Source organism: Myxine glutinosa, unplaced genomic scaffold (genome assembly GCF_964187855.1).
Source record: "Myxine glutinosa unplaced genomic scaffold, kmMyxGlut1.1 SCAFFOLD_399, whole genome shotgun sequence".
Taxonomy (NCBI): Eukaryota; Metazoa; Chordata; class Myxini; order Myxiniformes; family Myxinidae; genus Myxine; species Myxine glutinosa.
In genome coordinates this window covers 106,810-130,817 of record NW_027616505.1, presented here as the reverse complement: position 1 = coordinate 130,817, position 24,008 = coordinate 106,810, and the positions used below count along the sequence as shown (strand labels likewise).

The window sequence follows — 24,008 nt, the reverse complement described above, 5'->3', positions numbered from 1 at the left end:
GACACCATTAATTGAAGAGGATTCATTTAGATCATTATTATTAGGTGAACACAATTGCAATGAAATAATCGATTGTCCTCTGCGTGGGATTACATTAAAGAATATTTTTAATGCTCGGGAGAGGAAGTCTGACTTTTATGCACAAAGAACATACCAAAATACAAAGGTACTTGAAGTACCTATCAAAACGTACATCAAAGGAACATCCAAATACAGAACAGTAACATCATTTCGGCCAGGACCCCTCAGTCTCTCATTGAGTGATCTCAATTTTATCGTCTCGAAAGCGGCTGATTATCTCATCATCAAGGCCACAGCAGATGTAATGTTTTGAATTATGCCGCAGTAGTCCAATGGTTGTCATGGCGGCAAAAAGGGTTGGCGTCAGGAAGGGCATCCGGCCGTAAAACATTGCTTCAAAAAGGGGACCGAAAAACAACAACAACCACAGTTCCCGAAAAAGGCCAACCCCCGCTTGCGGGGAAAAATGGCCTCTAAAGGTGTTTTTTTTTTTTTTTTAGTCCAATGGTTGTCATGTACAGGCGAGAAGAATTGCAGACATCTTGACCTTTGTATGGACATGCATATTGTTGTGAATTTTGGGGTGGTGTGATATATATAGAGTCAGGTAGATCTGTATCGGTAGTGTGCTTCGATTATTTAGAGGATTATCGAGGCTGTTTTATGTGATTTGTCAACGCAGGAAAAACTGATCAGCACACCCAATGGGTGGAAACGAATACGGGAAGCCAGTGACACACAAAATGACTGCAATAAAACGCATAAAACTGATGCCAGCCGAGAGTGACTTCTTCTATCATGTTTCAAACGAGTGCTACAAGAAGTACACCAATGCAAATCTGCTCAGACGCATCCAGAAAGGAAGGAAATCGCAGAAAACACCGCTATCTTCAGAAGAAACTGGCAGTCCACATGGAGTTGCGACTCGTTCTCACTGTGCTGTACGTTCACCTCCAAATCCTGCAGATGCGCGAAGTGTGAAATACTTGATGAACTGCATCATTTGTGACAAGAAGTCACACAAACGGGACTTCACAAAATATGGTAAATCCGAGTCGATTCATGCTACTTCACTTATAGAAGCAGCAAACTTCTTCCAGGAAGACATTTTCAGTCTAATTTGTGACCTCCAGGATGAGCATGCAGTTTTTGGAGCTGACTTTTTTTATCGCAAACCTTGCATGACATTATACCTCCAAAAGCTCGAGCATGCTTCACATTCAACTGGCGAACCACCCGAATTGAACTCCAAGCAGCGTGCATGGGCGATATCGTGTCCGAGTTAGAAGAGGGACTGAAAAGTGGCAATGGTTATGAACTCAGTGCAATCAGAGACCGATTGAATAGACTTGATGACGATTTCAAATATCCTAACGAGGTGCGCAAGTCTTTGATGGGTTATAGTGTGCCATGTAATAGTGCAGATGTTTTGGCAGAGCGTATTCGCGATCATTGATCCTATGCAGGCACGTGCCAGTGTGCTAAGGCAAAGTCTCGATAGTCATGATTTTGACTTAGATGATAGATTCGGTGATGCTCAAGATCTCAAACATGTATGCTCCAGTATGAGAATACCAGAACCGGTACTTAGGTTTTTAGGGTATTTATACCATTTTAATCCAGGGACATACCCCAAGGCAGCTGAAGCTGTAATGAGGCTAATGACGGATACAGATCCTACAGCAGAAGATGTAGATGATGAGTTAGATTGCGCAGATGGAACAAAGAATTGTGAGGGTTAGAATAACAGTGATTGTGAACAGACTGCTGATGGTTGCCTCTCTGCTCAACACTGCAAGAGGATCCAAGCTCTGTTTCAGACTATGTACTATGCACATCATTGTGGCAGAAAGAGAACACCAATGCATATAATGAAAGCTGAATCAGCTCACAGTCTTGGGCGTGGAGGAAGTCTTGGACGTGAACAAAGTGCTGCTGGAGAAGCTAATCGATGGCCACATGTGTGAACAGTCATCGCAAGGCCATGAACAGCCGACCATACTCAGCCAGCTATGCATGGGCAGTATTGACTGGCAGTGTATAAAGATTCACAATAGTACAGAACATTACATGCGGCACCTGCAGTCCACAGTTGAGGAGGCAGATCTCCGCATACCCATGCATGTCCTTGATTGTCTCCAGGCAGGTTACAAAACCTGTGGTCATCTCCAACGATAGATGTGATAGTTGCCCCACTGTTTTATGTGCCCATCTTTCTTCAAGAGGGACTGAAGGAACTGTGGGTATGGCCATGGAGAGGCACCACCACCCGTTTTGTGCCCCTCCACATTCTGCATGCACGGCTGGGTCCTGATCTATGCACAGTCCTTCCAGCACTACACAGCCTCACAGGGTGTGATATCACCAGCAAGATTGGTACCAAGAAAGCGGCCCTCAAGGCTGACCCTGAGATCCACTTGCAAGGATTTGGCACAACGGCTCCACTAACTTCTGCAATGATTCAGCATGCAGAACAATATTTGGTGAATGTTGTAGATGCTGGGAGCAAATCCAGCAATTTCCAAGAACGTCGAGCAGATCAATTTCACTTCTCTGAATCAACCTCACATCAGAATCTGCCACCGACAAGTCAAGGCCTTGAACCTCACATCCATCGTGCATTCTACAATGCATACACCACTATGCATGCCCTAGATAAGCAACTCAACGTTGGAACAGGAGACCTTGATCCAGTGGATTACGGATTTACACTTGAGAATGGGCATCTTTTGCCATCAACATCATGGAAAACCCTGGAGGCACGTTGGTGCGTGGTGTGTCAATGTGGCAAATGCGCTCGCGTGACGTGCCCTTGTCGAGCAGCCTTGGTAAAATGTTCTGTGTTCTGCAAATGCCAGAATATGGAAAACTGTAAAAATCCTTACAATTGATATGATACATCAGACTCTGTTATGATACTGACATCGAGGGCAACGGGTACAGTGAGTGCACAGCCGATCAAGAGCCTGTACTTTATGTGTCTTTGCTATAATTGATGAGAATAGAACCATGTTCCACACCTTGAGTTCCTGGGATAACAAGATTTATTGATGAACCAATATCACAGCGCTGTGGAGGGTGTAAGAGTCATACCATTCACAATTGAACAGCATGGCCACATACACTCCTGGAAAATTGGCAACCCAGAGTTTCTTTATATACACAAAATTATACAAAAAATCTCCGCTAAAAAATGAGCGCGGACAAAGAAAAACGGGCTAGATATCTCCCACTGAGACCCTATCTTCTTTGGCATGAGCAAAGGGAAAGATGCGGGAGAAAGAGCACAGTGACATTCTCAAAACTTATCTTCCATGCTGGCCTTTGGTCAAGGACAAAAAGACGCGTTTTCACGAGGGGGTCTAACAGAGCAAGCAGTTTCACTATCTTTCTACATTCCTTGGCACAGTTGGACAATAAAGCATAGTTCAAAGCAAGAGGGAACATAGTAAGCTTAATCCTTTTCACAAAGCAACCACTATTAAATGCAAACCACAATTAGATAAGGCACAACCAAAGGCATGATCTCGACATTATTATGATGTTAATAACTTTTCATTTACATGTTTAATATCAATGTTGTTTTGTTACCTTAACATTTTAACAATAAAATGAGATTCTTCAATAATAATTGCTTCCAATTGGCATAATTAACGTATTATTGATAGTTTCTTACCCAATCTAAATTAAAATAGACTAATCATGATCGTTGTCCATGAAAACATAGGTGTGGATTCATTGTACATTGAGCTGTGGTGCAAGTGGATCGAGTCATCAGGGAAAACAAGATTTTTCAGTTTTGTTTTCAATTGATTTGAATATCAAAAGATGATATGTAGACTCATTCATAACCCAAATTCTGATGCTCGCATTCACCCTAGATAAGTTTTAAACATTCCAATCAATGTCTGCATGTTCAAGGACTACTTTTAAGAGGCGATGTTAATCATATATTTATTCTTCGAGTAAATGACCATTTTAAGGCCGATTTTGGATCTAATTTGCATATTTATGACATCATAATGACTCCAATAATAACAAAACCAACCTTATCATGATCCTTGGCCCTGAATTCGTGGGTGTAGATACCTTGTTTGTTAAGTTTGGATGTGTATTGGCCGAGTTATTGAGAAAATAAGATTTTCTCATGTATACTTAGTGGGGGCAAGCAAAAATCTTCGTGGGGGGTCTGTAGCCAAACGTATGCAGATTTGGGCCTGTCACCCAAACTTTTTTGAAAGGCCTTGATATGTACAACAATAAAATCATGGGAGACTTCGTACATTTGCGATGGACACGAACTCCCCCCCGAGAGCCTACAGTATTCAGTGACAATCGACCCATGGAAAACATTTCACCTCAAGAGTTGCGCTTGTAGAATAGCAGGTATGGTGTCTTATTGTGCACACCTGATGGAGAAAGAATATTTTGCATGTCGTCATCTTTCATGACTGTGACATGTTCATCACTGAAATGGACCCATTTGACTCCACTGTCACGTCCATGACATTCTTTCCGATGGGCTGCCATTGTCGTTGTCTCAGTGTTGATGTATGCCGTGTAATGTCCACAGTTGAGGTCACGACCCTTGTGTTCAATGACAGCACAAAGTGTGTACTGGGGATCCACGTCATCAGCAATGCACTCGGGGGAACACCATTTTCTGAATGAGAGGTGCTCGGGAATGGACATGGCGACCAACAACTTCGATGCTTTACCTTTCCTGCGCAAATACATGAAGGGTAGGATGTTAGGAGAAACACCAACAACTCACAAATATCCGTACATTAAAAATGGTGCTTGCTACTTCCTCGTTTGATGCTTAACAATAACAAAGGATAGAAGACGGACAAACAACCATAGGTTGTCAACCATTGTGCAGGCTTGATGTGCCTTATGTCCCCCCCCCCCCGTCCCCTCCTGCGTTGAAGGTCCTTCTAAGGCTGGGGTGGGGAATACAGCCCGCGAGACCGTTTGATCCGGCCTATTGAGGCAATTCATCTATCTATAATTCCAGTAATCTCTCCTTTTCAAGGTTTTAAATTAATCGGACAAAGGGTAACCAAGTTATGGCCAAAAACGATTCAACCAATCAGAGAGGAGCAAGCTTTCACGTGTTGTAACAGTCAACGAATGCCGAACGTGGTGAGCAGACGCTGCCTCGGACAGCACATTTGAGAACTTATTCATTTATTTGACGTTGGCAAAATATGTTGGCGCTAACAGAATAATTGCCATCAAATTAAAACTAATTTGCGATTAATCGTAACTGCGATATGCGACCTTCCGGACAGTCAAGTGAGTTCCGGACAGTCGTAACTGCGATATGCGACCTTCCGGACAGTCGTAACTGCGATATGCGACCTTCCGGACAGTCGTAACTGCGATATGCGACCTTCCGGACAGTCAAGTGATCGCGTGATCTCATGTCATCATTTCATTCAGTATATGCAAACATGGCGACTAACAAGAAAAGAAAGGTAGATGCGGATTGTCGCGCTTTCCAAGAGAAATGGGCAAACGATTATTTCTTTGTGGAAGTAAAAGGCAAGCCAGTATGCCTAGTTTGTCGGGAAGCGCTCTCGGTGATGAAAAAGGCCAACCTCGAGCGTCATTACAGCTCGAAACATGCTAAACTGGACGAGTTGAAAGGATAAATGCGCTTGGATACAGTTAATGTTCTTCGGCGGAGTTTTGGTGCTCAACAAGCAGTCTTCATAAGACCACAATCTGACCGAGACAACACTACGCATGCTAGTTTTGTGGTGAGTGAGCTAATCGCTAAGAAGCTGATGCCGCATTCAGAAGGAGAATTTGTGAAGGAGTGCCTTGTTGCCGCTGCGGAGCTGCTCGCACCGGACAAAGTAAAATTGTTCCAAAGTGTCAGTTTGTCTCGAAGAACTGTCTCAGATCGGATTACTGACATGGCACAAGATATTGAGAAAACACTGAAGGACACCGCAAGAGATTTCCAGTTTTTCTCTCTGGCCTGCGATGAGACAACTGACATAACAAACACCGCCCAACTAGCCATTTTTGTGCGGGGGATTACAGCTGAGTTTGATACGAGGGAGGAGTTGCTGTCTTTGCAAGCCATGCATCGCACCACCAAAGTTGAGGATTTGTTTGAGCAAGTTGTTTTGGCTATGAACAAATTCGAACTGCAGTTTGACAAGTTAAGTGGCCTGGCCACGGATGGAGCCCCAGCCATGGTTGGCGCGCAAAAGGGATTGACTGCATTGTTCAAAAAAGAAATGAGTCGTCTCAGTCTCGATCCAAGTGAGTTAGTTGTATGCCACTGTATCATACACCAAGAGAATCTGTGTGCACAGTCCCTGAAGCTCAACAATGTGATGACAACTGTCGTTTCCACCAATAACGTCATCAAAAGCAGAGGGCTGAACAGCCGCCAGTTCAAGGAGCTACTGAGTGAACTAGAGTCAGAGTACGGAGATCTGGTTTACCACTGTGAGGTGCGGTGGCTGAGTCGCGGAAATATGCTCACACGGTTTTACTCACTGAGAGAAGAAGTGAAACAGTTCATGGAGATGAAGGGGAAACCTGTCATGGAACTCAGTGATAGCAAGTGGCTGTGTGATTTGGGCTTCATGGTGGACATTACCAAGTACCTGTCAGAGCTGAACGTCAAGCTCCAAGGTCCCAACCAGCTTCTCAGCTCTCTGCAATCACATGTGAAATCATTTGAAGCTAAACTAAAGCTGTGGCAAGTGCAACTGGAAAGGGGAAACACTATCCACTTTCCCACTCTGCAAGAACAAAAGCCTGCTGTGACATCTGAATATGCTGCTGAGTGTGCAAAACTCCTCCAGGCATTTGGAGAGAGGTTCCAGGACATGAAAAGTAAACAAAGGGAACTGAACATATTTGCCACGCCGTTTAATGTGGAACCAGCTGATGTGCCTGACAACCTACAACACGAAATCATTGAGCTGCAAAGCAATGACGAGCTCAAAGCTAGGTACAACAACCTCCCTTGGCTCGAGTTCTACAAACTGTATGTACGTGCTGAGGATTTTCCCATTCTGAGGAGACATGCACTGAAGTTTGCATCACTGTTTGGGACGACCTACAGCTGTGAGCAGTTCTTTTCAAAACTGACTCTTGCAAAGACTCAGTTCCGCTCAAGACTGACTGACCCAAACCTGCAAAACCAGCTGCGAGTAGCATCATCATCACTACCACCTGACACCAAACGCCTCGCCAAAGAGAAACAGTTCCAGCCATCGCATTAGGTGAGTCCGATATATGTATTCAATAATTTAGCATGGCCCTCGAAGGATGTTCTAAAAATCGAAATGGCCCTCGACAGGAAAAAGGTTCCCCACCCCTGTTCTAAGGGAACACATGTAACAAAACTCTTAACAAGGTGCAATACTGTTTGATACAAGACAGCCTGCACACACCATCAAATACCTCTCCATCACAAGTCTATTATATTGCCGAGTCTCCCTACACTCTCCCATAATAACAAGCAATAGCCAATGGAAATGACTGACAATTGCCTGTCGGTGTGGGAGTGTTGCAGCTTATGATACAAAATAAAAATGAGCTCCAATATCCTCCATATTCTGATTGAAATCGCTTGTAAGCATCCCTGGTCTCATTATTAACGAAGAATGAGCATAAACAGACTGAATATGACAGTAGTTTGGTGGTGAGTGAAGCGATTGCTGGTTTACCTGTCCATTTTGAAGCGCTTGAGGTGTAGCGCTAACATTGAAGGAGGTGTGGAGATCGATGATGAACGACATGCCATGGCCTTTACCTTGCATGATGAACACACACGCATGTTCTCTCCATCAAGCTGTTCCTGACAAGCCCAAAAGTTCAACAAATACTGAAGAGGGACTGCCTCGGAATCGTTATTTTTACACATGTCTGCAAGCGTTCAGAGAGAGAAGAAAAGAGATGCTATCACGAACAGTTTGATTATTACTCATTCGAAAACCGTTGAGAAAAGCATCAAGAAAACAGGAATCCCCAGAAACAACACATAGGTTTTCAATGAGAAAAAAAACCAACCAACCGGGATGAAAACAAAGTCCAAGTTCGAGAATGTCTTCGTCCTGTGATGTGACATTCCCACATCTTAAGCAACAGGTGGTTGTCTGCATTTGTCCCAAAAACATATTTTGACCTTCAGCCAGTGATGAAAAAGAGAAATTTCAATTAACATCATGAGAAAAAGAAAAAGAGGAAACTGCATAACTTTTTCGGAGTGGTACAGCACAATTTTCATCATAGTTTAGTGTATTATCATCCGTTACATCCATTATATCCATTCTTTTCAGCTATCCTGGGTCGCTCACCATTTTTCCTGGAGGTCTGGTGCTCCCTTCTTGTCTTGAATCCTTCTGTAATTTTTCGTTCCTCTGTGTGGGTTTCAGAATCATCCGTTCCTGCTTCGAGAGCCTCCTTTTTGGACTCGCATTCCTGTGCCGCACTGTGCGACGACAAGCAGCACAACTTCCGGAATCTTCGAGCAACTTTCGAAGTGAATTTCCTAAACTGGCTTTTTGTATGCTTTTTAACCGGGCCTTGCTCAAGCGTATCAGAGTCACCATTGACGTTTTCTTGTCCATCTCTCACGAGCAATTCAGGTTGCTCCTTCTCATCTGCTGAGATGGCATCAGCAACTTGAACAAGGTGACTCACTTCTTTCACCTGATGCAACACAAACTGGAGCACCTCCAGGGGGTCCTGTTGTACCATTGCCTTGTACATCGGACTCAATTTCCTGTGAATGTGCACAATTCAACACTCGTCAGCATCGACACATGGGGATAAGTCGGAATAATTCGTTTCATACTCTAAACCACACTTTATGCCATCGAATCAAAGATAATGCATTAATAAATAATTAAACATGACAATAACAATGACGTGACAAGAATGCAAATGCATAGCAAACCTCAGATAATTAATAATATCAATACAACATCAGATAAATTCCAACCAAACAAACATGAAACAAATTACAAACTTAAGACAAACTAAGGCAAATATAAACAATACGCTATCAAACCAAAACCAAACCAAACCAAAGCCAACTATTTAAATAACTATTAACAACTATATTACTATTATTACTACTAATTATTATAATTACAATTACTCGCAGAGTACCCACCCTACAGGCGACCCGATGGGCGTTCTTGTTTCAAGCGAACAACACATTTTCTGCCATCTCTTATTGGAGGATATTTTCTGCTGACACAACTGATTCGACTTGGATTTCTTGATTATTTCCTTTGGTAATATTGCTGGATCTCTGGTCAACTTAGGTGGCCTTTGTTTTTGAGGCATCTCAATTTTCCAGAAAAACAAACAAACATCAACCGAGCTAACAAAACCCACGACCAAACCACACTCACCTCTTCTCTTCTCTTCTCTCCTCATCCCCCTTCCAAATTCTCCTCAAAATCCCTCTTCAACTGTCACCCGAGCCAACAATACCCATGACAACCCCACACCCCCTTCCCCCACCCTCCCCATAAAATCCCTCTTTAACTGTCACCCCAGCTAACAATACCCACGACAACACCACACCTCCCCCGCCAACCTCCTCTCCACCATCTCCTCAAAATCCCCCTTCAACCGTCACCCGAGCCAACAATACCCACGACACCCCACACCTCCCCCCGCCAACCTCCCCTCCAAATCCCCTTCAACCATCACCCGAGCTAACAATACCCACGACACCCCACACCTCCCCTCCACCATCTCCTCAAAATCCCCTTCAACCATCACCCGAGCTAACAACACCCACGACGCCCCCACACCTCCCCCACCAACCTCCCCTCCACCAGCCTCAAAATCCCCCTTCAACCGTCACCCTAGCTAACAATACCCACGACACCCCACACCTCCCCCACCAACCTCCCCTCCACCATCTCCTCAAAAACCCCCTTCAACCGTCACCCTAGCTAACAATACCCACGACACTCGACACCACTCTCTTTCCTCCCCTCCACCATCTCCTCAAAATCCCCTTCAACCATCACCCGAGCTAACAACACCCACGACGCCCCCACACCTCCCCCACCAACCTCCCCTCCACCAGCCTCAAAATCCCCCTTCAACAGTCACCTGAGCCAGCAATACCCACGACATCCCCACACCTCCCCCGCAAACCTCCCCTCCACCATCTCCTCAAAATCCCCCATCAACCGTCACCCCAGCTAACAATACCCAGGCCAACCCCAAACCTCCATCCCCCACCCTCCCTTTCACTTTGTGATTCAGAAATAAAATAAAATCCCCTTCAAATTAGACTGATTGATTGTCAATGGTTTTCAGAAGAAATAAAAATTGGGTTCCCCTTTGAGGGTCTTTTGTGTCTTCAGGGTATTTTGGGTCTTTTCAGTCTTTGGGGTGTTCTGGGTCTTTTCAGTCTTTGGGGTCTTTTCAGTTTTGAGGGTATTTTGGGTCTTCATGGTCTTTTTAGTCTTTGAGGTCTTTTCAGCTTTGGGGTCTTCGGGGCCTTTTGGGTCGTCTTTTCAGTCTTTGGGGTATTTTAGGTCTTCGGGGTCTTTTGTGTCTTCGGGGTGTTTTTGGTCTTTTCAATCTTTGGGGTATTTTGAGTTATTGGGGTCTTTTTGGTATTTTGAGTCCTCAGGGGGGAAAAGGGGAGCGGGTCTTTTGGGTCTGTTGGGTACTTTAGGTTAAGTATTTCAGGTTACATTTGTGGGTGGAGTCAGGTCTGCTGTCCAACCAATGGGTGAAGCCCACACCCCTTTTCCCCACTCCACTTCCCCCCACAAGCCCCCTTCAACTGTCACCCTAGCTAACAATACTCGTGACCACCTTACCCTCCTTCCCCATCCCATCACAACCCCCCATCAGCCATCAACAAATGGGTGAAGTGCAGACATACATACAAACATACGTACATACATACATACATACATACATACAAACACTTGCTCCATTATATAAAGATTATTTATCCGTTTATTTAACTATTAACTAACTATTTAATAAGTTATTCATCTATCTATAATTCCAGTAATCTCTGTGTGTGTGTGTGTCTGTGTGTGTGTGTGTCTGTGTGTTTGTCTGTGTGTTTGTCTGTGTGTTTGTCTGTGTGTTTGTCTGTGTGTTTGTCTGTGACCGCTGTTTCTCGACAACCACGGGTCCGATATACTTGAAACTTGCCAGATATATTGCTGGGGACCTGAGGATGTGCCTTTTCAAGGTTTCATATTAATCGGAGAAGTAGTTACCGAGCTATGTCCAAAAAACGATTCAACCAATCAGAGAGCAGCGAGCTATCACGTGTGCCGAACGTGGCGAACAGACTCTGCCTCGGACGGCACATTTGAGAGCGTATTCATTTATTTCACGTTGGCAAACTATGTTGGCGCTATGTTGGCGTTAAACTATGTTTTAAAACTAATTAAAACTAATTTGCGATTCATCGTAACTGCGATATGCGACCTTCCGGACAGTCAAACGTGAGGACGTCACTTCCGGACTTACGGATAGTCATAGTGACGACGTACTGATGCTGAACGTGGCGAGCAGACGCTGCCTCGGATGGCACATTTGAGAGCGTATTCATTTATTTGACGTTGCAATCTGTGTTGATTGTTGTAAGGTACGATCGATTGTAGTACACGTTTATAATAACTCTGCCGATACAGGCCCGATTAACTGCAGCGCCATCCGAGCTGCGGCGTCGGGACGATACATTCATTGTACGGTCACATCACGCACTTACGGGCACGCCCATGGGCCCATGGGCACGCCCATGCATGCATGGGCGAAGACATTTTTTTTTTTTTTTTTTGGCAAGGAACGGGCACCCACGTACGGGCACGTCCTAGTATCTTTAACGATTTCATTTTATTGAAAGTTTAAAGCTATTAAACCAAATTAAGTTTAGATAGCAAACTTCGATAATGCAAAGACATGCATTTAGCTTGAATCAAAGTCCTACATCCAACCAACAATGACAAAAACCTGACTTGAATTTCAATGGACACCATCATCTCCCAATGATCTCACCTGAGTGCACCAATAAGTTTGCATAATCCGAGGTAACAATCCGACGTCGATGTGGAAGAACACGAGTCGTCTTGTAAAGAATCATTTTCTTCACTCTTGCTTTCATCCAGAAAGACCAAGTGATCGTGAAAATATTGAAGAAGCTCCTCTTCCTGAAAAATCCTGGCAATATATTCGTCATGCAAAGTGTCTCCATGGGATGTCGTACGGGCAGCATGTTGAGAATTTTCCTGTCTCTGTATGAAGGATGAAAGAGTGGTTAGATCCCCCACAGAGGTTGCACCATAGCTGCCGGTTTGGTTCTTTCCAGGAGAGCTTTCCAAGATCCGTGGATTGGCCATGTGTTGCAGCACATCTCCGAGACTTTGTACAAAGTCCAGCTGGTGTGCTGCAGTTTGCTGCAAAATAGAGAAATACGCAGGGAAGAACAACATCGATAACAGTGAAGATGGTACAGATATGAAATCAAGATCATGGAGAAACTTGACAATTCAAATAAGATAAAACGAGCAAGGTTTTCACATCGTACCATCCTTTCAATGAAGAAAGGTCCAATGGAAATAGGAATTGTGATTCATTTCCAGGTGGTTAAAATATATTGTCAGGAGGAAGCAAGAAAAACAAAAACACATCTGGGTGGCCAATACATACCTTGTCGTGCAACGGTACTTTGTTCAGAATGATTTCTCTGTTCTTCCTCGAGTGTTCAACAATCTCTCTCAGATCAGAATTTAGAAAGGCACAATGAAATAGCACCTGGAATAGAAAATATCAACGAGGTCATTCTGATCGATTTCTTGCTCATGGCCATTAAAAAAACAGTCCGCTACCGTTAAAGGGTGGAGTCCCACCTGCAGGACGCTGTTGAGGAAACAGGTGTTTCCCAGGTTCGCCAGGCCGGTGAACTGTGGACCATGGCTCACCAAACTCTCCCCGCTCTTCTCTCCATCTGAGGCTTCGGACGGCCTGCGAACATCATTGCCACATTGTTAAGTTTATAGGTTGATATGAATGAATCAGTTTCACATGTTCATTTTATATTATTCTCTCTTTAATAGGATGACGAGCCTGGTGTAGGCTGAGCGGTTAGGGGGCTGGCTTGGGATCCTAGGATCCTGGGTTCGAATCCCGGTCGATCGCTGAATTAACGCCAGAGGGGGCTGACTCAGGCTGTCATCCTTCCAAGGTCGACAAATTGAGTACCAGTTCACTAGTAATTCCGTGTGTGTCGCAAGAGGCGACTAACAAGGTTGGCGGCAGGAAGGGCATCCGGCCATAAAACATTGCTTCAAAAAGGGGAACAAGGTGCCCCAAATAGGCCAACCCCTGCTCTGCGGAGGGAAATGGCCTCCAAAGGTGGCTCTTTAATCACCATCTTGTATTGTACGGCTATCACAAGGATTTCGATGAGTATCGCGTGGTATCGTAATTCTGAACCAACATGAAAAATGTTAATATACACAAACCTGGAGTGAAGTTGATGGTGCCATAGCAAATCCAACCCAATATCACATTTTGAGTTTTAAAAAAATTTCCCCGTTTTGACCCCTGTGACCCTGATTCTCCCAACCCCAGGGGCATGTACCAGAGGTCAAATCCCAAAAAGATCGTTATATATTTAATGTGTTCTCCAATGTTGATTGCACATACAACATTCCATTAAAAAAGTTTTAAAATATGCCCCTAATTGCATTTTTCAGTTTTTGACCCCACCCAGAGATACCAAGTTTGGTGAATTTCTGACCACCCGTTTAGGAGGAGATAGCGTGACAGAAGGACAGAAAGACGGACTACAATATACCCCTGTTTTTTGTTTTTTTTTCAAAAAGCGTGGGTATAACTGCTGCTGGTACTGTTAACACATTATACTAACTCGATGATATTCATAGAATACTTTCCCCACACAATCAACTTGGTGCGAGCCAACCCTAAGGCACCAATTAAGTTATCGTTCCGTACATGTTCAACGCAGGTACTACGAGGGGAAATGGCCTATTCTTACACATTCTAAGACATAACTATACTACAAATGGGCCCATATGTTGCTCGTGTGACTAACTATGGGGGGCAACCCTTTAACCTTTAATGACTTCAATGTGCCAATCTCAAAAACCACAGCAATACTTTCCCCACACAATCAACTTGGTGCGAGCCAACCCTTCTGTTTTTGAAGGTTTTTTTCTTTGATCCAATATGGCTGCCAGACCACGTGACCGATGACATCACATATTTACATTCTCTTCTTTAATTGTTGCATAGATCACACTCAATAAATTTCAAACTGATGGGAGTGAGCTTTGTATTTGTCAAATTGTGACGTTAAAATTAAGAATGCACCAATTACGTTATCGTAACCAACACTTATTCGCAATGGGGAGTTCTTTAAAATGAGCCATGTTTCAATGTTTTCCATGGAGCAGTTTTGGAGTTAAAGAGGTGCAACGTTGTTTGGTTTTTCCAAGATGGTGCCTGTACCATGTGACCAATGACATCATAATTATCATAAAAAATTCCCAGGAGGCGCTCGTGTGGTGAAAATTCAGTGTCCATTGGACCAGCAGTTGCAGAGAGAAAAAAAAATTCATTCTGATCGGATCAAGCCTTGTACTTGTCGAATTACGACGTCAGAATGAAGGCACCGATGACATCATCATTAACATAACTTATTCCCCATGTGGAGTGCTTGACAAGGAGCCATGTTTCAATTTTTCCATGGAGCAGTTTCAGAGATGCAACGTTTTTCCAAGATGGCGACAGTGCTCCGTGATCTATGACGTCATCATAATCACAAAAAAAATTGACAGGACGAGGCGCTCCGATGGTGAAAAATTTCGTATCAATCGGACCAATGGTTGCTCAGAAAATGAATTGAAAAAATGCAGACACGGACGCGTGCACTCGATCGCCGAACCTAAATTTTTGCTTTGCGAGCGAAGAACCTATTTGCACCATGAGATGTGCCACTCCATACATTAGATATCTATGTGGAGAGAATTGGGGGTCCGCATGCACCCTCTGTACTCAGTACAACAAATCTTACACACACACACACACACACACACACACACACACACACACACACACACACACACACACACACACACACACACACACACACACACACACACACACACACAACCATCCACACACACAACCATCCACACACACAACCATCCACACACACAACCATCCACACACACAACCATCCACACACACAACCATCCACACACACAACCATCCACACACACAACCATCCACACACACAACCATCCACACACACAACCATCCACACACACAACCATCCACACACACAACCATCCACACACACAACCATCCACACACACAACCATCCACACACACAACCATCCACACACACAACCATCCACACACACAACCATCCACACACACAACCATCCACACACACAACCATTCACACACACAACCATGCACACACTCACCCATGCACACACTCACCCATGCACACACTCACCCATGCACACACACACCCACACACTCACCCACTCACACACTCACCCACCCACACACTCACCCACCCACACACTCACCCACCCACCCACACACTCACTCACACATTCACCCACCCACACACTCACACATTCATCCGCCCACACACTCACCCACCCACACACTCACACATTCACCCACCCACACTCACACATTCACCCACGCACACATTTACCCACCCACACATTTTTCCAAGATGGTGCCTGTACCATGTGACCTATGACATCATAATTATCATAAAAAAATTCTTCAGGAGGCGCTCGTACGGTGAAAATTCAATGTCCATTGGACCACCAGTTGCAGAGAGAAAAAAAAATTCATACTGATCGGATCAAACCTTGTACTTGTCGACTTATGACGACAGAATGACGGCACCGATGACATCATCATTAACATAACTTATTCCCCACGTGGAGTACTTGACAATGAGCCATGTTTCAATTTTTCCATGGAGCAGTTTCGGAGATATAGAGGTGCAACATTTTTCCGAGATGGTGACAGTGCTCCGTGACCTATGACGTCATTATTATCACTAAAAAAAATCGACAGGACGAGGTGCTCCGATGGTGCAAAATTTCCTATCAATCGGACCAATGGTTGCTCAGAAAATACAACAACAACAACAACAACAACAACAACAACAACAACAACAACAACAGGCATTTTAAGGCCATTTTCCCTGCTAGAGTGGGGGTTAGCCTTGCGGTCCCCATGACAATCTTCTCCATTTTGCCCTATTTTCTGCATCTCCCCTTGTTTAACCCCCTTGCCTGCATTTCTTCTTCCACCACCTTTAGCCAAATCTTTCTCGGTCTTCCCCGTGCTCTACTTCCTTCTACATTCATTTCCATCACTCTTCTCAACCAATCACTTTCATCCTTCCTCAACACGTGACCAAACCATCTCAACCTGTTTCTCTTCACAGCATCAATCACAGGCTCTATTCCCATCATCTTTCGCAATTCATCATTTGTCTTCCTCTCTCTCAACGATACTCCACACATCCACCGAACCACACACACACATTCACACACACACACACACACACACACACACACACACACACACACACACACACACACACACACACACACACACACACACACACACACACACACACACACACACACACACACACACACACAAAAGCATTTAATTATCAATTTCATTCAGACGTTTGTCTTGAGCGTTGTTCCGCACATCTCATTATAATTAAAGCATGCAAGATCCCGAGTGGGGATGCAAGTAACGTATTCCAGTCCACTTTAAAACTAAAAGAATTGGATATATCGATCTATTTATTTGTTGTGCACTGCTCCTCTCCCATGCCATCTCCAGGCGCTGCATGACGTCATTGCCGGGCACCGAAGGGGGCTCGACAATGACGCACGCTGAAAGGGAGTACTCGGTTTTCACTCCGGTTGTTTGTTTTTCCGGGCGATATCTCAGCCATCCTTTGAGCGAGGAAGCTGAAATTTGGGCACAACAGTGAGCAAGTACTTTGTCAAAAACAGTATTTTTTGTTTTTTGATTGATCAATTAATTGATGAGTTAATTAATAATTCGATTAATGACGTTTTTTTTTTTTTAAAGTTACAGATTCTGCTGAAATGGTGGTGGTTTGTGTGTTCTATTAGCGAATTGATTAATTATTTATTTTTTTATGATTATTATATATTTATTTTCATTATTTATTTATTTCATTTCTCATCTCTGCAATATCTCAGACACCTTTTGAGCTGGGAAGCTCATATTTGGACACGACAGTGACCAAGAGATGTGGATTTAAAGGATATCTTTGATTTATTGATTAATCAATTAATCGATTTATTCTTTATTAATTAATCAATTATTTAATTTTTGATTAATTGATTTAATGAACTTTTAAAAAGTTACACCTTCGGACGAAACACTGGTGGTTGAGGTCTGCCATTGGCTGATTCATTAACAAATTAATTATTTTACGATTATTATATTGTTACGGGCGTCGAGGATGAGGACCTGAGTCCCAAACGTCACTCCCGACTAAGTGTGTTATAGGGTGACTAATGTCAGCAAAGTTCGATCCCCCAACCCGCCGGGCCGAGGCCCGCAAGCTGGCCGAGCGGTTTTGGGAAAGCTTAAACTTGGAGTTTAAACTGCCACAGTCTGCTCAGGGGAGCTTGCAACCCGATCCGAAAAAGGTCAATCAAACAAGATGAAATACAATCAATTCACTTCAAATAAAGCAAAACGACACAATAATCAAATCATATAAGTACAAGTATGACAGACTTAATAAATTAATAATGACAGTCTGAAACAATTAACACAAGCCACAGACAACTGATATGAAAGGTTGACACAACATCGACGCACAACACTCTATCTAACCCAGGGAAGGTAAGGTAAGGTAAGGTAAGGAAAGTAATAAAATAATAATCGCAGAGAATTTAAATAAAATGTGATTTGAGGATGGGGATGGAATGGGGTTCAGGACTGTTTGAAGAGCAGCTTACTCAACGTTGGTCAGAGCGGGCTTGGCGGGAACCAAGGTTCACCAACGTTCCGCAATCCCCCTCTCCTTTCATCAACCTCCACGAGCAAGGATCGCGTGACCAAGAGCCGCTCTTCTTCCTCCCCCTGTCCTTCTCCCCCACGTTGTTGCTTCTGGATTCCAGAATCTGGAACAGCTTTTGGTTTCCGAGGAACTTCGACTTCTTCAGGCACACGACTTTTGCTCGATCCTTGTAAATCTGCCTCACAAAGTCCAGGAAACGATAAATCTGCCTCACAATCACAAAGTCCAGGAAACGGTAAATCTGCCTCACAAAGTCCAGGAAACGGTAAATCTGCCTCACAAAATCCAGGAAACGGTATATCCGCCTCACAAAGTCCAGGAAACGGAAATCAGCAAAGCCTCCACGCTGGCCGATTTTCTTCTTCCTCTCACGTGCGCTTCCTGCCCTTTTTTTTCTGCTCAGAAAAAGGGTTGAATACTTCCCAAAGCTGTTTTTGTGCAACATCACCAACAGTCAAAATCACGTGGCGTAAAGAGAGTCGTTATGGAGTAAACTTTAAGAAAAAGGAAAAATAAATACGAAAAGGTCCTATTTGGGGAACCACATCCCAACTGATAGCCTTATACAACATACCCCAAACAACACACCTCCCAAATGACCAACATTCCCACAAACATAACAATATCTTTATTTTTATTTCACAACTAATTCATCAATTATCGTACACCTCTCCCTCCCAATACAATCTATGCGCTGTGTCGTGAATCATTAGTTCCATCTGGGTAAAGGCCTTCATTATACGCACATGCACTTCTTATGATGCTATTCCTGTGTCCACCGCGCGGGGAAGGATTTATTTACCGTCTGTGCGTGAGGGGTTTCATACTTTCATTCAGCTGTTCTGTGCCTTCAAGTTGGTAAGATTGCCAAAGGACATGCTTTATATATTTGCTTATATCCCTGTAATGTCGTAATGTTAATGAAGGTGCTCTGGGATGCTTGCTTATTAGCTTTTGTGTTTTCTTTGTAGATGAGTTGCATTCAAGTGAATAAAAGCTCACGTTGGGATATTTCCTGGTGCATCGTTTCGTTTCCCCACACGCTGCATGGCGGTATTGCCGCGCTCGAGGATGTTATTTATTTCGTTGCCCTGGGGGCAGCGTACATTGAATGTACCTGTACTTGTTGCGTTGTTTTTTTTGTATCGACACACACCTTCCCCATTCAGCGTGCACTCCCTTCTCCCCACGCCATTGCCCCACACACCTTCCCCATTCAGCGTGCACTCCCTTCTCCCCACGCCATTGCCCCACACACCTTCCCCATTCAGCGTGCACTCCCTTCTCCCCACGCCATTGCCCCCTCACCTTGTCGATGGTTCGTTGTGATCGACCTCAACTTCTGGTGCAGCTTCAACATCCGGTCGCGATGACAAGTCAGATCTTTCACTTCTGCCGACCCTGGAACAGCGAGCTCCCTGAGAGGAAACATGATCATTGCATTTAACAGCTGATATCACGAACAGGTGCGGATAATTTCACATCATTTATAGTTTGATGGATCGTTGGATTTCCCTTCACCACACAAAACATGTCAATTTTGAACGACTTTGCTTTCGGTTGAATTCGTCCGGCCAACTGTCCGACCAAGAGATGGACAGGAATGTAAAACACCGACGGACGAACTGGCGTGTTATTACAGAGAAGATGTCATACATTGTAAAATCGGTAATAGTTGTCTCAACTCACCATGATGCTGCAGTTTGTATTCGCTTCGACAAGAAAAACTTCTCCAACACGAAGTTTAAACGCATGAGCTTGTTAACAAGAGCAAAGTAAATAGTTTTACCCACTCGACACACACGAGCTGCACAAAACACGTCCCTTGCTGAGGCTTCTGTGACTCAACAATGACATTGTGTGTCACCGCTGCCATGGCAACAATAGCACAACGGTTTTGTGTGGAATCACAAAGTGCAGAAAGCAGTTCTTCATGATGATGTCATAGGTGCCTCCATTATGACGTCATAATTCGACAAGTACAAAACTTCATCCGATTCAAGATGAAATTTCTCGAGCATAATCTAGGAATAAATTCGTTTGGAAAACATATAATGATGACGTTATTGGTCACGTGGTTCAGCCGCCATATTTGTTTTAACACAAAAGCCTCAAAAACCACTGAAAATACATCATGGCGAGGGTTTGCAATCTCTGATTGCTCTTTTCCTTGTTATCCTTATTGTCAAGGTCACCCACAACGTGAAATCAGGGGGGTCGAGTTTTCATTTAAAATATATTTCAAACCACTATAACTCGAAAAGTGCAAGAGATATACATACACTTACTGTTACTGACATATAGGAAGTCACATCCGGTATGTCACATCATAGTACAGGCATATTTGGAATTTCGTGTATTTTTTTTGTTAAAAGCAAAAACTCAATTGATTTTGTAAGAAGGTATCATAAGCTTTAAAAAAAATTAGGGTGGCATTTTTTCTGAACATTCTAAGACTATGAAATCCAAAATGGCGTCCAAAATGGCCGCCGAACACTAATAATGCGATATCTTCGCGAGTACATGTGATACAATTACAAATAAAGTGTCTAAATATATGTTTTCTGAGACCAGGAATCGAATGGAATCATCAAATTTATGTTATATGTATGATCTACATGCCAAATTCCAAAATGGCCACCGCGCACCCGCAATGTAAACTATACCTTCTCCCTTCGCATATAATTACAAACAAAGTATTGTTGCGGACGCGGTTAAAGATGTTATTTACCAAGCGGTTGGTATTACCGCGACCGAACAGTTCCCCCAATTCTTCCCCAACTCACCCGATTCACCCAGACGTTGGCCAAATCGCGCTATGCCAAATCAATGATAGAAAGGACACGACGACTGGGAAAGAGGAAACGACGCAAGGGGTACAGTTCTCAAGACCTCCGGAGGAGGGTATAATTACAGTGGTGGAGAAAAGGGGTAGATTACAAGGCAGTGAGGTAAAGACACAGAAGAGATGGGCACTTAATTACTGTCTTATCTTATCCCAGACAGACCACAGACAAACGGAACAAGGCAGACTTACACAGGGATTGATGGCAGGAAGGGACAGGTAGGTCGATAGCACAAGGTGCACCTTGGCTCGGGGACAGGATAAAGCACGGTCCAGAAGATGCGGGGAGGCCTCACAGCGCTCGGAGGGGACGTCTTTCTTGCTTCAAGCTCAGCGTGCATCTGACGTCACCTCCCCCTCACTGCGCATGCTCAGCGGGGAGTGACACGCCCTCGGCTGGTTGGTTCCGCCCCACTGGGGCCGGTCCGCCGCTTCCATTGGGTGCGGGGGTTACCGGGCTCCGCCCTTGACGAGGAGCTGACAGGGAGCCCCTATTTGGTAACCCCGTCGTGCACATGTTTGATGGCGGCTCGTTGGGAAGGCCTGGTGCCCTCCCAACACCCCCTACCAACCAAGCCGGAGTGAGGACGCGCACTTCCTGCGCTCGTTGTTGTTGTTGTTGTTGTTGTTGTTGTTGTTGTTGTTGTTGTTGTTGTACTGTGAGGAAGAGCTGCGGGGAGGTATTGGGAGGTCCTAAACTTCCTAACGGTGCCATACAATCACATTCTGGTGCAACGAAGGGTCAGAATTAATGGAAACGAGTCCTTAACTGACATAGACTAAGAATAACTAGCAAGATGTCCTATAGTTGTCTTACATGAGATGCGGTGAACCTGGGCACGACATTTAATGGGGGAAATAGGGGGAGGTCGGGTCTACAGAGTGTTGTTTACAGAAAATGGGACTAGGGAATGGGGGATTGGGGATAGTTGGGAAGTATTGAGGAAATAGGGGAATATTTACAAGCGGATATGGATGGATGCAAATCCCATATCCGCAACAGTATCTATTTAAAGACATGTATTTTTCACAAAGAATACATAATTAACAAGCCAACAAACAGATCTAAATAAAATGAAATACTTGAATTACTGTTCAATCTCTTAAATCGTTCAAACAGGAAGATGCAAAAAGTCATACTGATTAAATGCCTGGCTTTCATTTAGTATTTTTAACAATGGATATCAAGTGAATTATAATTTTGTGAATGTCATAGAAAGTAACACCTCAATCTTCACAGTCTTCATTTGTCCCTGGTTGGACAGTTTTGTTGTTGCAGCTGAAAACCCAGCATCCACAAACTTCCGTACATGGGACATTGTTCTTGCGACAGCTGCACCTTCCTTCGCATCCACGTTTGCACCCGCGCTTCAGGAGCTGGTGGATTCAAACAGCGAACTGGAGAGAAGTGACTTGAAACTGCATCAAATGTCCAACCAAATGCAGCTGGTGCTGGGAGGCACGGGTGAGTTTCACAAGCTTTTCTCCAAATCATGGATATGTAATGTGCCCGACGAATGTGTAAGTCCAGTGAACCAGAAGTTGGTGGTAGGTTTTCTCCTTCGGCTGCACGATTTGAGAAGAGGAACCAACGGAGCTCATTCACTTTTGTGTAGATTTTGGATCGATACAAAATACAGACAAAGCGTTCCAACTGAGAGCATACATCAGCGGGCAGATCAATGTCATCATTCCCGAGCATTGCTAGTGCATCCAGGATCTCATCATCACAAGACATAAATGCCTTGAAGCACGAGTCTTTGGTTCTGCCAGCAAATCTACCAGACATATCGGAACCTGTCAGAGCATGAAAACCTAACAGTGCAGAAGCGCGCTTTGGTCCTAAGTTGTTGTATATGCTCCGCACAGAAATGTTCCTCTTCAGCCTGCCCTTTCCCGTAAGGAAGGTTGTAGACGTTGGTAAGTTTGGATACATGTAGACAAGCAACAAAAAGACGTCTGTGTCTGGGGAACTGACAACAAGTTCTGCTTCATTGAGAACAGTTGGAGCATGCAGTACAAGCAAAGTGTCTGCCTCTTCTTGGCTGTGAGTGAGGAGCGAGTCTGGGATATCAACATTGCCCTTGGTTTGTGTTCCTGAGGTCACCATAAGTTGTTTCAGTCTGTTGTTGGAGCTCTTGCTGTGACATACAACTTTGTCAGCCAAATAGTCGGTCAGTTGTCCTTTGGCGCGGATATCTGATAAGAAGTCCTTCAGGGAAATATGTTGGATTAAAGTGTTGTCCTTCACGTGGTAATATGTTGACTTTCCCTTGGTCCTCTTTGTCCTCATCTGTTCCTTGAGCGATGTTTTGATGTACCGGTCGAACACCAATCTGACCTCATCATATTGTGCTGCCATGTTACAGATTATCTGGAGAAAGGCATCTGCAAAGTCTTGGCATGTTTTCATTTGTTCCGTTTTGATAACTGAATTTACCACAGCCATGTTTTTGTGCACATCCAGAGCTAAGCCGACGGTAAGGGGAGTCTCAGTGCGGTGTTTGAAAGTGACATCTTCATGTTTTGTTTCATAGGTGACCTGCCGATCAGACTTGTATGCACATACGAAATGTTGTGCCAGCACAGATGCACTTTGGTTCATAGATTCGGCCCTGCTGATTGTTTTAACATGATGTAAACCTTGGATAGCAAGCTTGCAGAGGAGTTGAAGCAAAGCAGGTGGTTCATAATTATCAAATGTTCCTTCGAATTTCCACGGGGTTGCGCTTGCAATGTCTCTTCTCAGTATTTTAGATGCTTTCAGAAGGACTTTCACATCTTCTCTTAGGTCTTTTGTATCGGAGGCCAACGCACCAGCTAACAGGGTTTCCTTGGATTTTGTAGAAAGTACTTGCTCAGGTTTGGTTTTGTCTGGAGGCCTGGTGAAGTGCACATCAGCGATGTTGTCCAAAATCAGTTGCTTTAAGTATGGTTTATATCGCGGATTGTCGGGTAAAGGGAACCCATTGGCTTCTAGCAAACCAACATATGATTGTTCAATGTCGTTCATATTCAAAGCTGAAC

At 44.1% G+C, this 24,008-nt stretch overlaps 1 protein-coding gene across 1 annotated transcript; it reads right to left on the bottom strand.

Annotated features, from left to right (window-relative positions):
- Positions 1-3,047: 3,047 nt before the first annotated feature.
- LOC137412177 (uncharacterized) lies at positions 3,048-20,012 on the bottom strand. The gene is made up of 10 exons (XM_068097454.2): positions 19,926-20,012; positions 19,445-19,554; positions 18,151-18,531; positions 12,903-13,017; positions 12,703-12,807; positions 12,052-12,449; positions 8,352-8,779; positions 8,069-8,179; positions 7,722-7,920; positions 3,048-4,744 (listed from the first exon to the last, which is right to left on the bottom strand). Exons 1-10 carry the CDS (start codon positions 20,010-20,012, stop codon positions 4,381-4,383), a joined length of 2,298 nt encoding a protein of 765 aa, XP_067953555.2. The 3' UTR covers positions 3,048-4,380.
- Positions 20,013-24,008: the final 3,996 nt, after the last annotated feature.

Bases quoted from the DNA above. Each gene is read 5' to 3' on its own strand.
- LOC137412177 (XM_068097454.2), bottom strand. From the start codon at position 20,012: ATGGCAGCGGTGACACACAATGTCATTGTTGAGTCACAGAAGCCTCAG. The intron at 7,921-8,068 runs GTTGGTTGGTTT...GAACGCTTGCAG, and splicing joins TGGACTTTGTTTTCATCCCG to ACATGTGTAAAAATAACGAT. The intron at 4,745-7,721 runs GTAAACCAGCAA...GTATTTGCGCAG, and splicing joins AAGCGCTTCAAAATGGACAG to GAAAGGTAAAGCATCGAAGT.